The sequence below is a fragment of the Poromitra crassiceps genome (assembly GCF_964638095.1).
Source record: "Poromitra crassiceps genome assembly, chromosome: 3".
Lineage (NCBI taxonomy): Eukaryota > Metazoa > Chordata > Actinopteri > Beryciformes > Melamphaidae > Poromitra > Poromitra crassiceps.
The window spans coordinates 42,117,111-42,132,978 of NC_139625.1; the positions used below are offsets into that span (position 1 = coordinate 42,117,111).

Here is a 15,868-nt window from a genome sequence, read left to right on the forward strand (position 1 = left end):
CAGCTCGGTCTCGCCCACTCAACGGGCAGTTGAGCAATTGTGCGCCATGCTGCTGGCCGCCCTATTATAGTAGCAAGATATTTGCAACTTTGCCAATTGCATTTCAATCTTTGAGAAAAGCTGCCGCAAAATCAATCACTTTTGATTGGAACAATCACCAAAAAAAAAAGTGAAATCCTGGAGGGACTGTTTACTGAATAGAAGCACATTCATTTTACTGTCAGTTAAAGGATAACATTTTCCCTATTGGTTCATGGAGAGAAGGCAAATGTGTTTGAGTCCACTTTTTGGAGAGTCACCCCCTCACCCCCTTGAAGGCACTGACGCAGGGCGGTCACTGTGTCTCTGTGTTTGTGCAAGAGAAGGTGACATCATTCTGTGGGCGGAGAGGGCCTCCTCGGGACAGATTTGGCACCTCTGAAACCGGTCCAGGTCCAAGTGTGAATATGTGCTGTGCCCTTTTCGAAAGCGACTTCCAGGACTCCTGACACTGTAGACAGTGTAAGGACATTTGGCTAACGAGGGTCATACAGATGAGAAAGCCTCCGGATGTTTGTCAGTATAATTTCCTTCTGGTGAATCGCGATTGTTCTATGATTTACGTATTTGATGCACAATTCTTCATTATTTGGGTCTTTCCAGTTTCCTCAGACAGTGCATCAGATTCATTTTCACACAACTCAGTCAAGCCATTGAATCTACTGCTGTCGACAAAGTCCACTTCAGTTATCCTGTCGTCACCATTTTCCTCCCGATTACCACAGCTTTTTCGTCGTACTGTATGAGAGTACGCCGCGAGGCCTTCAAGTGCCACGCAAAGTCCGGCTCCCTCAGAATCAGACCTGCTCTCCACATCGTCCTCGTTCACAGCGGGGGGAGTCAATGACTGCAGCGATGCGTCCGGCATTTTAAAACTCACCCAGGTGTGTCCCGACCGCGTCTCGCCGCTCTCCTCACCTGAGCTGTGCATGTTGCTAGGAGTTTCACTCAGCGGTGACCAGGAACTAACTATGCGCCCTTGTGAGCAGCTTGACACCGGGCTCACAAAGCCAACAAAGTCTCCGCTGGAGCTGAAACGAAGGCCTCGGACAGCCTCCCTGTGAGGGTCGCCCAGCGTGTCGTGGTCAGCTCCGCCACTGGCTCCACCCCCACAGCTCTCTGGCCTCTCCCGCCGCTCGGCGGGACCGGGAGTAAGCGGTTCGTTCGGGGCTTCCTGGGCAGCGTTGTTGCCGGCGGTCTGATCTCTCTCTCTCTCTTGTGCAGCCAGATCTGGTCCTGTGTCTCTCTGAGGCGGTGCCCACTGAGCGCCGCCTGAACCTGGAGGTGGACAATATAAATCAATGTAAAAGATATATTTTACTACATTTTCATTTCAATATACATTATTTACAGCATCAGTCACTGACCCGGTGTAGCTTTGTCAATGCAATCACTTCAAGCAGAATACAATAGACTTGCCACATTTTCCAGACATGTTTGTAGGTGCAGACATCCATTGTGACATAAATGGGCATTCTTGGTCATTTTCCCCATGGCCTTTTATAGTGTTCAGAATCAGAAATACTTCATTGTGTTGTGTGTGTGTTAACACACTAATTGACTAATATCGTAATAATTATATCGACTGATATGAAGAAGTATATTGTGATATAGATTTTGGCCATATCGTCCAGCCGTACCTGAACCCTGACTCGGTGTTGTGGGTCGGACCGCCTGGTGGCACATAGGGCAGGTTTCCTGTACGTAAAGCCACTTGCGGAGGCAATTACCATGGAAGAAATGTCCGCAGTATGTAATCACAGCAGAACTCATCTCCTGTGGAGAGAGAGAGAGAGACAGAGACAAATTTGCACTATTGGCATTTTTAGTTTTTACATAGTTCTTTACATTCTAGTAAGCCAATGCCATGGCTAGGAAGATTTGTGTCTCAGAAATATACATAATTCTGCACATAATTTTCTCGTGAACCCCATATCGCACATCGAATCGTACATGAAATAACTATATCGTCCCATCCCTCTACTTATTATGCTAGGATGAGAACGTGACTAACCTGGAAGCAAATGGAACAGACGTCATTGTGTTGCTGCAGCTGCTGCGTCGTAGCTCTGGGGAGGGAGTTGATCTTCTTGGCCGCTTCCTGTCTGAGCAGGAAGCTCCTCCAGCCGGACTGCGCTCGCAGCCAAACATTGAAGTAGGAGTGGATGATGATGACCGAGGCGCCCATCCAGCTCCACTCCCCAAACAGAGACTCCCAGGTGCCGTAGGCCACCACACACAGTGCCACCACAAACTCCAGCACCCGGCTCACTGCGTTCACCCAGTAGATCACCTCATCCAGGCTGCTGATGGGGTCACTGCGGAACAGCTCCACCATGAAGAGGGAGTAGATCAGCATCGTGCCTGTAACCTGAGAAAAACAGGAAGTAGATCAGCATAGTGCCTGTAACCTGAGACAAACAGGAAGTAGATCAGCATAGTGCCTGTAACCTGAGACAAACAGGAAGTAGATCAGTATAGTGCCTGTAACCTGAGACAAACAGGAAGTAGATCAGCAAAGTGCCTGTAACCTGAGACAAACAGGAAGTAGGTCAGCATAGTGCTTGTAATCTGGGACAAACAGGAAGTAGATCAGCACAGTGCCTGTAACCTGAGATAAACAGGAAGTAGATCAGCATAGTGCCTGTAACCTGAGACAAACAGGAAGTAGATCAGCATAGTGCCTGTAACCTGAGACAAACAGTAAGTAGATCAGCATAGTGCCTGTAACCTGAGACAAACAGGAAGTAGATCAGCATAGTGCCTGTAACCTGAGACAAACAGTAAGTAGATCAGCATAGTGCCTGTAACCTGAGACAAACAGGAAGTAGATCAGCATAGTGCCTGTAACCTGAGACAAACAGGAAGTAGATCAGCATAGTGCCTGTAACCTGAGACAAACAGTAAGTAGATCAGCATAGTGCCTGTAACCTGAGACAAACAGGAAGTAGATCAGCATAGTGCCTGTAACCTGAGACAAACAGGAAGTAGATCAGCATAGTGCCTGTAACCTGAGACAAACAGGAAGTAGATCAGCATAGTGCCTGTAACCTGAGACAAACAGGACATGACTCAGTAGAATTGAAGATATTCAACAACACAGAGGGAATTCTGTAACTTGGCAACTTTAGAGGATACACCTTCTGTTTTTAAATGATTTCTTATCATCAACAAATCCTATGAAAATACCAAAATCAACAGTGTGTTTATTCACTAAATGCACTAAAAACACCAGCCATATCATATAATGGAAACATTATTCTACACTGAAATAAACAAAGTACACATTTGTTTTACTTCAAGTTATACTTTCATCCTACATGTTTTATCCATGACTGTATATATTTTCAGCTGTAGGTGTTACCTGTGGGAATTGAACCCCTAACCCTGGTAGCACTAGTGTAAATGCTCTATCCATTGAGATCCACATGTAAAGCCGTATAGAGGCAATACTGCAACTAGTAAGCCAGCAGACTTTCCTTAGCCATATAGAGTAAGTCCCCCACCTGAAGAGAAGTGAGCATGCAGCTGGACACCAGGATAAGGAGCCAGAAGTCCATGTGGAAGAACTGGGAGATTTTATAAGCCATGAATCCTGGGAACACCAGCAAGAGCAGACACATACTGAGGCCACGGAAGTGTTTCCATAGACTCCTAGAAGCACAAAACAAAATGCCATAGGAGCATACAAGATGAGAACAATGCAAAATTATGAAAAGCCTTTTGTTCAGTTTAGCACACTTGATTCCTGATGTAGAATCAAACGTAAACATTGCACTGAGACATCTCGGTTTGAGAAGCTTTGAGTTGGAAATTAATTATTATACCTGTTGCGTGATGCACCGAGGGCTAGAATGACCGGGTCCGTGATTTCGATCATAGACTGCAAAGTGGAAGTGAGCACGATGAAGAGGATGATGCTGAGGAGGAAGGTGCGCTGCAGTGCCTGCATGTCCAAGAGACCCGTCTGAAGTGCAAGCAGGAGCAGAGTGACCCCCTCCGTCACACCTCTGATGATGAGAGTAAGAACACAGAGAATACAGAGCAGAACAATACACAAACCTACAGCAAACAGCATTAGGATTACCAGGGGAAGTCAGTCATTGATTGATAATTTTAGTCAATCATCCCAATTAGAGATGAGACTATGAAAATTTCACATCACGATTATAGTGACCAAAATCATCACTGTTATCAGTATTATCGATGTATTGTTAAAATGTGCTGAAAATGTTCAAAAAGTACTGATACACTCAATGGAATCATTTTATCAAGTTTTATATTGAAAAATCTGACTGAAAAAGTACTGACAATACAAATACAAAATACTGGTCTGAAAAATGTATTTGAGATACAAATACGTATTTTGTATTTTGAAAATACATAAAAATACATTTTATAAAAACTGATAAAGAGCTGCAACAATTAGTCAATCCATCAATTAATTGCCAAATATTACATTAATTGCCTATTTTGATCATCAATTCATCATTTTGAGCCATTTCTGTAAGGAAAATGTCCTAATTCTCTGATTCCAGCTTCTCAAATGTGACATTTTCTGGTTTCCTTAGATGGTAAATCATCTCTTAGTCCTCTGTGACAGTATTCTCCTTTGTGTACCCTCTAACACATTACAGTTCTTTCATTTCAGTTTTAGTTGTTTTTCAGCACAGCTAATTTCTCCCTCACTTCAGCTGTTAATCACCTTCTGTGAGGGCTTTTGACTTACAGGCAGCACTTCTACATGTTAACGTCAAGTTTTGGAACTTTGACTATGTTAGCCCTAGATATCCGACATCATAACACTATCCCTGGAGATAATGTGCCATGGCTGCAGTTATGGAAATCGCCGGCTCCACGGGCTCCCAAAATCATGACTGACAGACAGACACTGCCCACCCAACTTGGTGCCATCGTGCAATACTACATCAGAGTTGCTCAAGTGACATCACTGATGACATCACAACTGCCTGAGTGACATCACAGTTGGGCAATCATTTGCTCGAGTGAGATCACTGATGACACCACAATTGACCGAGTGACATCACTGATGACATCCCTGATGACATCCCAATCATGACCCACACTGCCGCAACATACACTGCCACCCACTTCGCCAATTTTAATTAAGAAGATAATTAGTTGTGTCTTTCTAATATGATACACTGATATGCAGTAAACCGTTTCATTTGCAGTTAGGCCAGTGCATGCAATATCTAATCATCAATTTATATTAGTAATTTATCATGGGGGAATTTCCACCAATACAAGGCTTCATACTAGATGAAGAAGTGATGTGAAGTCTGACTCAAGACCCTACTCTGCCTCTGATTTGTGGGTGAGTTTGTTCTGAGGGTAAGCCAATCAGAGGTAGAGTAGAAGTGACATGTCACTTTTTTTTTCTCCACAGTTTAAACCTGTGTCAATGGTAAGAATGTGTCAATTTGAGAATAAAATGACATAAAATTAAAGAAAAAAGTATTTTATGTATTTAAAATACACAAAATACAAGGTCTGAAAGTATTTTGATACAAATTACATCTTATTTTTCTGGGTCCAGCCAAATACAAAATACACAAATGTATTTGAAATACGTATTTGAAATACATGTATTTAAAATACTGCCCATCTCTGTTCACCAAGGCTGGGAGACTGTTGCTAACTTAGGATGATGATGGGTATTTACCGTGTTTTTCAAAGCGCTATATGTAAGGGATAATGTATATTGAGGCGGTGATTACGGGGGAAATAATGACCGACAGGTGATGATTGAGCCCGACGCGCAGCGGAGGGCTTAATCATCACCTGAAGGTCATTATTTCCCAGTAATCACCGCCTCAATATACATTATCCCGCTTAGAACATGGCCTACAACTAAATCATTCAATAATCTGACAAAAATAATTATTCAAATTGATTTTTTAATAGCGTTTTCAACGACAAAGCGGTTTCATTCGTAATTGGCACACAAGACACCACAGCTGCAACTGGTTGGCCTAATTAGTAGTGTTTGCTGACAAAAAGCTCTTATCAACTGATTAATCCAGGTGTGGCAGAGCAGCGGTCGGTTGTCGAGAAATAATGACCGGTGAATCTTGTTGATTGACCAATCAGAATCGAGTATTCAAGAGAGCCGTGTTCTAAGTAAGGGATAATGTATATTGAGGCGGTGATTACGGGGGAAATAATGACCGACAGGTGGATTGAGCCCGACGCGTAGCGGAGGGCTTAATCGTTCACCTGAAGGTCATTATTTCCCAGTAATCACCGCCTCAATATACATTATCCCGCTTAGAACACGGCCTACAACTAAATCATTCAATAATCTGACAAAAATAATTATTCAAATTGATTTTTTAATAGCGTTTTCAACGACAAAGCGGTTTCATTCGTAATTGGCACACAAGACACCACAGCTGCAACTGGTTGGCCTAATTAGTAGTGTTTGCTGACAAAAAGCTCTTATCAACTGATTAATCCAGGTGTGGCAGAGCAGCGGTCGGTTGCCGAGAAATAATGACCGGTGAATATTGTTGATTGACCAATCAGAATCGAGTATTCAAGAGAGCCGTGTTCTAAAACACGGTAATCATCATTTAATGAGAATTTTAATTTGACAAAGTAATGCTATCACGATTCATCATCAAACCGGTAATAGTTTCATCCCTAATCCCAACGGTGAAATCATTTTACAAATAACGTCATCCACAAAGTAGCAAAACTCTCTTCAACTGTCTCAATACCCCTTGTGAAGCCAGATGCAGCAACTCGCATTCTTTTCCACCATTTTTTCAATTTTTCCAGGCAGCAAACTGTTTACATGCACCTTCTCTTTCCTTTTATTGCCTATAGTATTTTTTATTGTATTTGCATGCTTATATTTCATTTCTCTATACCGCTGAATTGTCTCACTTTTGCTGGTCAATAAAGTTGAATCCAATGTAATCTTCAGAGGGTTATTGCTTTACCCTGCTGCTGGTTTTATACTGGATTATAATGACCCCAGGATGTCAGAGTTAACTCAAAATGCAGTAGGTAATTTCAGATGGTATATTTTAGCAGGATAGCTGGAGAAAATCTTTGTCCTGGAGGGGATACAATCCCTGTGGTCCTAAGGTTAAAGACCTCCCCGGGTAATATAATGCCATGCAGAGAGGGCTAAAGAAAACATAAATAGCAAACAAAGATTTGTCAAATTTCTAAAATGATAATATATGTAACATTTTGTGACGTGATGGTAGAAAAATTAGGACAGTTTGGCTGTGGTCTCGGACTCTCACCTGTGCATAACATTGTCATTCTGAACAGCTGCGTAGCCTCCCAGGTAGAACTTGCATAGGTTGAGCAGACCGAGAGCCAGGTAGGACACCACAAATGTCAGTCCCAGGAGGGAGTAGGGCGTGGCACAACATTCAGAGACACTGCATGGAGAAACAACCCAACAGAACATTCAGAATTTCAGCTAAAGCTGAACGATAGACCATTTTCACAGGGGTCATTTTGTGTCGAAAAGGCAGAATAAACACAGGTGCAAGCAAAACACTAATGAGGGTTTCCAAAATCCAATCATGGAAGTTGGAAACCCTCATTAGTGTTTTGTTTGCATCTGTGTTTACCCTGCCTTTTCGACACAAAATGGCCCCCGTGAGAAGGGCCTATTAACTGAAAGAGATTTGAAATCGCAAAATCAACTTCTGTAATTTCCAAATCGCAGAGGCAGCCAATTAGTTGCGGTTAATTAGTTGTGTGTGTCCAAAATGGATTTTCTGAACAAGGTGTTTTAGTGCACCAGGTTATCTTTGGTCCATAAATTAAGTGCAATATTGGTCATCATACTCAAACTCAGTAAATGCTGCACACTGAAAAATGACAAGAAATACTTCTGTCAAATAATCACAATTAGATTTTTTGTTCAATATCGTTCAGCCGTAATTTCAGGTACACATACATACACGGGAAGATAAAAACAACAATAAACACAGGGCCATAAACAATACAGATGTGACAGTAATATCCAACGCTTGCTTGATCATCTTGTGATCGTAGTGCTCACACACACTTGCACATGGCTGGGAGATAATTCAATATTATCATTTATCATCTTTCAGTAGAATAATATCGTGATGATATGGTGATTTGAGGTCAATTCTGCTCTCAAAATTCATGACACCAAATACATTTTATTTAAATGAGCTCGACAAAATGATGTATGGTACTGTAGGAATATGATTTGAAAATTTCAGTTTTGCTTGATATCACATCTAACATTACTTTCCAGTTCAATGTGATGAACATTTAATTAATTATAATGTAATTATTTAACGTGTAATTTTGCATATGCGTGCCATATCATGATATACTGTATATGGTTTGGCTGTAACGATATTAAATTTCAAGTACGGTACGGTATCTACCAAAGTATCATGGTATCATACCTGCCAACATTAGGCTTTGAAAAAGAGGGAGATTTTCTGGGGTATCGGCGAATACCCCCCCCCCCCCCACACACACACACACACACAATCAGATCTGTCAGGTCCGTCGAATGCCTTGTCGAAAAATGCTCATGCTGCTACCCTCTCTGTAAAGGGGAAACTTGTGGGTATCCATAGAACCCATTCTCATTCACATATTCTGAGGTGAGAGGTCAAGGGACGCCTTTGAAAATGGCCATGCCAGTTTTTCCCTTGCCAAAATTTAGCCTAACTTTGGAGCATTATTACTTTCCCAATGGTGAAATCATTTTACAAATAACGTCACCCACAAAGCAGCAAAACTCTCAACTGTCTCAATACGCCTTGTGACGCCAGATGCAGCAACTCGCATTCTTTTCAACCATTTTCTCCATTTTTCCAGACAGCAAACTGTGTTTACATGCACCTTCTCTTTCCTTTTATTGCCTATAGTATTTTCTTATTGTATTTGCATGCTTATATTCCATTTCTCTTCACTGCTGAATTGTCTCACTTTTGCTAGTCAATAAAGTTTAATACAATCTAATCTTCAGAGGGTTATTGCTTTACCCTGCTGCTGGTTTTACGGGTGGTTTTGTGGGTATCCATAGAACCCATTCTCATTCACATATCCTGAGGTGAGAGGTCAAGGGACCCCTTTGAAATGGCCATGCCAGTTTTTTCCTCGCCAAAATTTAGCCTAACTTTGGAGCATTATTACTTTCCGACAAGCTAGCATAACATGGTTGCTACTAGTACTAATTGATTCCTTGGGTCTTCTAGTATCATATGACACCAGATATTTCACCCTGGCTTTAAAACTGAGTCCGCTACAGACATTTGATTGAATTCAGAAAATGAATGGGAGAAATTACCAATCGGGAGCAGAGCAGGAGAAAGGGTTAAAAATAGGAAGACTAACGGGGCCCATCGGTGGAAAAAAACAAGTATTTTGCTTTGAAGAACAATATTGCTTTAAACTGAATAATAATGAACTAATATGAGAATGTTTACACAAGGGTCCTCCATTACGAACTTATTTGTGTGTGGCGTGTTGTGCCGTGCATATTGTGCAACATACCGTGGGCACGTATTACAGGGTAAGCTTACGGTACGATATAACCTTGGTTGCTTGATATACCCTATCCCTATATTGATATAGAAAAACAATTTTATATTGATTTCAACTATATCGCCCAACCCTACTTTCACTTTCACTTTCTCTCTCTCTTCACCCTCTCACACACCTTGTGAGCAGATAGAAGAGGATTCCCTGATGGCCCGCGGAGGCACGGACGGTCACGGTGTCTGAGCACAGCTGGACGATGAACAGAACAAACCAGAAGACAGTGAAGAGCAGCGGGACGGCAAACTGGTTCCACAGAGAGATGCCCACAGCCAACAGTCTGTACAGCTCAATCACCTGAGAGAGGAACCATATAGGTCAGTGAGAGGAACACAGAGAGATGCCCACAGCCAGCAGTCTGTACAGCTCAATCCCCTGAGAGAGGAACCATATACTGTAGGTTAGTGAGAGGAACACAGAGAGATGCCCACAGCCAGCAGTCTGTACAGCTCAATCACCTGAGGGCGGAAACTGCTGCTGTAGTGAGGAACACAAACAAGGCAGGAAAACAGTCTACTACATTTACATTGACTGCGTTTACATGGACTTGAGTATCCCGGGTTATGAGAAAAATTGAAAGTTGTTTTTCCCTCGCCAAAATTTTGCCTAACTTTAGAGTATTACTTAGCACCCTTACCAACAAGCTAGCATGACATGGATGCCTGCTGATGCTCTTATCCAATTTTAATGCATTTTATGTACTTGCTAGACATTTGAAAAGCTCTTTGTACACTCTGCCCATCGCTAATACCTGTATATATCTGTGTGTATGTTTATATGTATGATTACATGTATAGTTGTTTATTTTTCTTTTATGTTACATAGATCAATTTGGAGTGGACATCACAGGGTTACGTCGCTGCAGTTGCGCACGCAGCGTGGTTGCAGAAACTCTGAGGAAACAAGTGAAGCCGAAATTAGAGGGATCCCCGGAATACAGGAAAAAGACGTCTTGTGCCGTATAGACGCTGGAATTTCCCACTAGGAATATAACGATGTCTGGCACTGCAACTTTGGCGATGTAGTTGGATCCTAGACCCATCCTGACAGTGAGTACGGGCCAGGAAACCTCACCCCATTGAAAGAGTTATCTTATTTGTGTAAGATAACCTGTCTGTTGCTGGCAAAGCTTTAAAAGATGTGGAGAAGACATTCCATATTTCTATGACAACCGCTAGCTGTCACTTTCTGCAACCAGTTCGGCTCCGGCCACAAAATACGTAATCGCCATTTACAAACATAAAATAGGTCTATATGTATTGCTTTTTCTTTTTTGTTGTTGCTACACAAATAGTTTAACTTGACTTTGCAAAATGCACAATAATGTACTTACACTTAAATAAAGTACTGATATTTTTAAAATATTTGACAAGTGTTCAACTATTATGCCTATGGAGAAAAAAGTTGAAAAACAATCACACAAGCATGGAATTAAGAGGAAGATTTATAATAATAAGTAAATGGATGGATGGGTGGAAGTATAACACCACAGTCCTGAGCAAAAGGAAATGTTAACAGTTGGAAATGTTAGATAACTTTCTTTAAAAGGATTTCCAATTAGAGTACCTCGAACTGAAGCAGTTGTGAATAGGCAGCCCTTGCAAGGCGATATGGCACAAAGAGATGTGAGAGGAGGAACATGGCTATTCCGGCTCCAGTCAGACCCATGGAGAAGGTGCTGAGGGTCAGCAGCGTGTCGTGGGGCGCAGCGCAGAGGCGGGCCAGCAGGGGCAGCATGTGAGCAGAAAACAGCCACACCTTCCTGGTCTTCATGAGAAAGGCACACAGCGTGCTGAGAATAATCTGACCTGCGTACAAAACAAAAAGCACATTAGAGTAACAAAATATGACGAATATGGCAAAAATGATCATAACAGATAATCAATTATTATATTATTATTATTAGCAATTATTGGTCTTGATCACTGTGATTCTCAACCTTTTCATATCATGGACCCCTAATGTAGTCCACATTAGTGCCACGGACCCCCATTTGATGAGATTTTGTCTCTCTGACCCAAACCTGAGAATATTCTATTATTAGATATCATATCTAATAATAGAATATTCTATTATTAGATATGATTTTGTTCTATTTTTTAGAGAGATAACAGTGAAACTATCATCAATATAGTCATTCTTCTACATTCTCTAATTGTGTTAACTTCTGATCTTTCTCTCAATGAAATAATGGAGAAGTCTAACAATTCATCAATTTGCTGGGGGCCCTCTGAAGCTCCCTCAAGGACCACAGGTTGTCCTCAACCCCATGTTGAGAACCACTGGTCTTGATGACTAATGGCCAAATTATGTTACAGAATTTTTTGCAACTAATATCAACACAGACTGTTACCGATACAGTGGGCATGCTACGTGAAATCTAATATTTCAGTATTGCCAACATCCTATTCTAGAAGCTAAAATAGCATATGATTAATTGTGCGGCCCTGTGTAAAGCACATTGTAGCCCTGTAGAAAATGCTGCACAAATAGAGTTTATTATTATTGTTATGATTATGAGTTTTTTCTCCCAACTGTACTTGGTCAATCCCCCCTGCGGTCATGGGAGAGTTGTGGACTAGCACATGCTTCCTCCGATACATGTGCAGTCGCCAGCTGCTTCTTTTCACTTGACATCAAGGAGGGCCACCTGCAGGATGTAGCGCGTGGGAGGATCACACTATTCCCCACAGTTCCCCTCCCCTCGAAAAGGCACCCGGACCAACCAGAGGAGGCACTAATGCAGTGACCAGGACTCAGTCATAGCCCACTGGCTTCCCACCCGCAGACACAGCCAATTGTGTCTGTGTCTGTACGTCTGACCAATCCGGAAGTAGAATTTATTATTATTAATGAATAGACTCTGTTACGGTTCTGATTTACTTGAATTTCAGATTTTGAATAGTGGCTGAAATGTCTTGACATTTCAAACCTTAGGTGGCGCTATTTTGCCTATGTGTGCCATTACACATCAGTCTGGTTTGGAGGCTGTTAACTTTGATACAACGTAACATTACCTATAGCGTGCATGACCTAATGACTGCCAGCTGATTTGACAGAGCCTAAATAATTCTATGTATCTGAGTTATGTACTGGGACCTACTAGTTAGTGCAGAGACAAATCGGTTGAAGGCCAGAGAATCAAGATACACTGCCCCTTCATAACCAAACAGCACCTCCTCACGCACATAATCCCTGTAAAACACATAGAAAATAAAAACACAGTTATATAAATGTATGTACACTGTCATACAAGACAGATATGATCAAAAGGACATATTAGCAACTGACCGTTGTGTTGTATTGTATTACACTGCATTTAGCTAATATTACAGTAGCTTGTTCGCAAATACTATACCTTGGAGTTGGCTGGCATACATATACATGAGGGGTACTTGCACTTGTTCAGTACCGGCAGTACTGGGAATTAAGCAAGCAGGCGTTTAACTACTAAGCAGCGTCTCTACCAAATTGCCACACCTGGTTCTTATCTGGTTTCAAAACAAAATTGGAACGCAAGAGAACAGCAAACAATAGCCTCAACACAAGACACTATCCCTAAAATCAAGGATGATCTTGGCAGGCTACAGGATACTGGATACACAGCAGGTCAAGACTGACAACTGATCTGGGTATGGTATATCTAGGAAGTGGAAGTGTAGTAGTAGTAGGTGTAGTACGGCATCTCACTTGGAAATTTGATGGCCCACATATAGGAGAAGGGCAGCGAGGATATGGAGGTAGAGCGTCACAATGTGTCTCAGTGGCAGAACCAACAACACCACGTTCATCACATGACCTGCAAGGCAAATTGGAGTGTTCTAATGTTGCTTGAGATTATGGACACATATGGAAAAGTACACAAAAAGCTACACTAGAGGTGCACAGTTGCACACAAGAAATGATCCCATTCAAACTGTGTATCACTAAATCACTGATAAACCAAATTAGGTCTATTTTGGATTGTTGTTAGTCAGTCATGATTTTAACCATGTTTATGTTACTTATAGGACTTTCTAAGCTGCCAAAAGACTATAGAATTATACAAACTAATAACAATTAAGGCTGGGTATCGCCGCTGATTTCCCGATTCGATATGATTCTGATACAAGGTCCCGATTCGATATTTCAGTTAACATACAATACCAATTTTACTTGGATATGAAGGAGGTTCTCAAATAACTTATGTTGTAGACTGTACAAGGAACCCTCTAACCTGGTGCATTATTAAAAATACTAATGTTTACAGATGTTTATGAAATCTCGCTAAAAACCAAACCCCGCGAGTCTAATGGGGTTAAAGCTTCAAGCATCAACGGGGGAAAGGCATTTATTAAAATATCGATATTGGGATTTATGAATCGATATCAGTTAATTCCTTCAAATGAATATCAATATATAGTTTGTTTTTTTACCCAGCCCTAATAACAACGCTACTATACAGTATCCATACATAAACACACATGAAACTAACAGTAATGTTACCCATACACAGTGGCTTGTGCATATCTGTGGTAAGATCATCTGGATAAGATCTTCAGTAAAATAGTGAACACGTAAACTGGTATACATTCTGGTTATTTCACATGCATACTTACCAAGATAGTACATGTTCCAGATGACATACTTGTATTTGAAGAGCATGTCTTCGTTTTTGGCCTTGAGGTGCTCTGTCAAGCCATCAATGTCACATTTATACAGCAGGTCCAACGCCAATATACTTGGCACCCTCAGGGCAACATTGGCTAACTCTTCTAAAAGAGGCATCCTGAAACCAGTTGTTTTGTAGCCTGATAGTTGATTGGGTGAGCGGAGAGGTTATGTCACATGCTGTTACCGCAGGAACGGTTTATATCCAGCTTGACTACTGTCTCGATCGTCCTCTTGTCATCTGTAAATACACAGACATACCCTGTCAAACAGGCACCCAAAAACTGGAATCGGAAACCAACATCAGCTGCTTAGCTCAACACGTTTTAGCCATTCATATTCGTTGGAGAAGTAGGTGAATGTATCAGGTATTGAGGAGATGCTGTGTATACTTACTTTGCACAGTAACGTTAACGTTATCTCGCATCACTGTCGAACAGCCATTTGCTATCTAGGTGCAGCTTAGCTCGCACAATGGCCAGCAACATGTTTTCATAATAGTACACGCAAATATGTTGGGATTTTCCGCAAGCTCCGCTTGTCCAAGATTGGAAGGACTAGTCGTGGAAGAGAAAATTCCACCAAACAGCACAATATTCAATGTTAAAACGGTGTAAATGGTGTGTAAAGAGACTTCAAAAGCAATGTTATGATTCCTGTCGCTTGCGTGGCCATTTCCCGTGTACACGTCACATCCCAAATGCACCAATCAGTTTCAGGAAAACGTCTAGATTTCAAAATAAAAGTCACACACGCCACATAATGTTTTACCAATGTGGGAAATTCTGGGAATAATACATAGCTTAATAATACATAACTTGTTATTCTCATATTCTGTATAGTAGTTATAAATGACATAAGTGATGTAATTTATTATAGCATTGATGGATCCTTACTGTTGATTACTGGAACCCCAATATTTCAGAAACTAAGAGGCACACATTGAACAAACACTCTACAGTTCATTTATACTTTTTATGCAGGAAATATTTACAGTATGCACGTGTTTGCAATTAGATCTTGAATAATGGAATCAAAACAACATAGGTGTTGTATTCTCAAATTTCAAACTGCAGAGGGGGTTGATTACTTGAACTTCCTGAATACAATACCTCTCAAAATACACAATACAGACCTGTCATTCACAGCACACAAATAAATCACAAATCCAGGAGAACAACCAGGAGAAGAGATCCTCTCATGATAGATTGAGTCTTCAGGATCGGCTCGTGCTGCTACTGTTCTGAAAATCTGATGCACTGCCATCAGTTCTTATAAAAAGATGACAGATATGAAAAAGGGCATTTCCTGGATGTGGGTGGAAACGGTTTTCGGGCTCCCTGCACAGTGCACATCTCTCTGTAGTCTACATGTAAATGAATCTGAGGGAAACGGTTCATAAATAGCTTCCACCACACTATACATGCGACCACAAGGACAAGGACAGCACCATGCAAACCTCATGCTTTTAGACTTTGGTGCATTTGCCATGCAGCATGTATTGAAACAGCTTCAGATATGTACGGTAATAGATTAGCTTGCCCCCTTCAGTGGTTACGAGGAGGCCTTGACATCCAGGGTTGTGCCTTTTAAAAATATG

The 15,868-nt window shown here is 41.4% G+C and overlaps 1 protein-coding gene across 1 annotated transcript; it reads right to left on the minus strand.

The window, feature by feature from the left end:
- Positions 1 to 76: 76 nt before the first annotated feature.
- LOC310772629 (RING finger protein 145) lies at positions 77 to 14,802 on the minus strand. Its single transcript, XM_083632476.1, has 12 exons — positions 14,665 to 14,802; positions 14,217 to 14,509; positions 13,309 to 13,417; positions 12,722 to 12,813; positions 11,185 to 11,426; positions 9,740 to 9,915; positions 7,320 to 7,460; positions 3,867 to 4,049; positions 3,546 to 3,693; positions 2,054 to 2,410; positions 1,680 to 1,815; positions 77 to 1,317 (listed from the first exon to the last, which is right to left on the minus strand). The coding sequence occupies exons 2-12, from the start codon at positions 14,383 to 14,385 to the stop codon at positions 599 to 601; spliced, it is 2,472 nt and encodes an 823-aa protein (XP_083488602.1). The 5' UTR covers positions 14,386 to 14,509; positions 14,665 to 14,802; the 3' UTR covers positions 77 to 598.
- Positions 14,803 to 15,868: the final 1,066 nt, after the last annotated feature.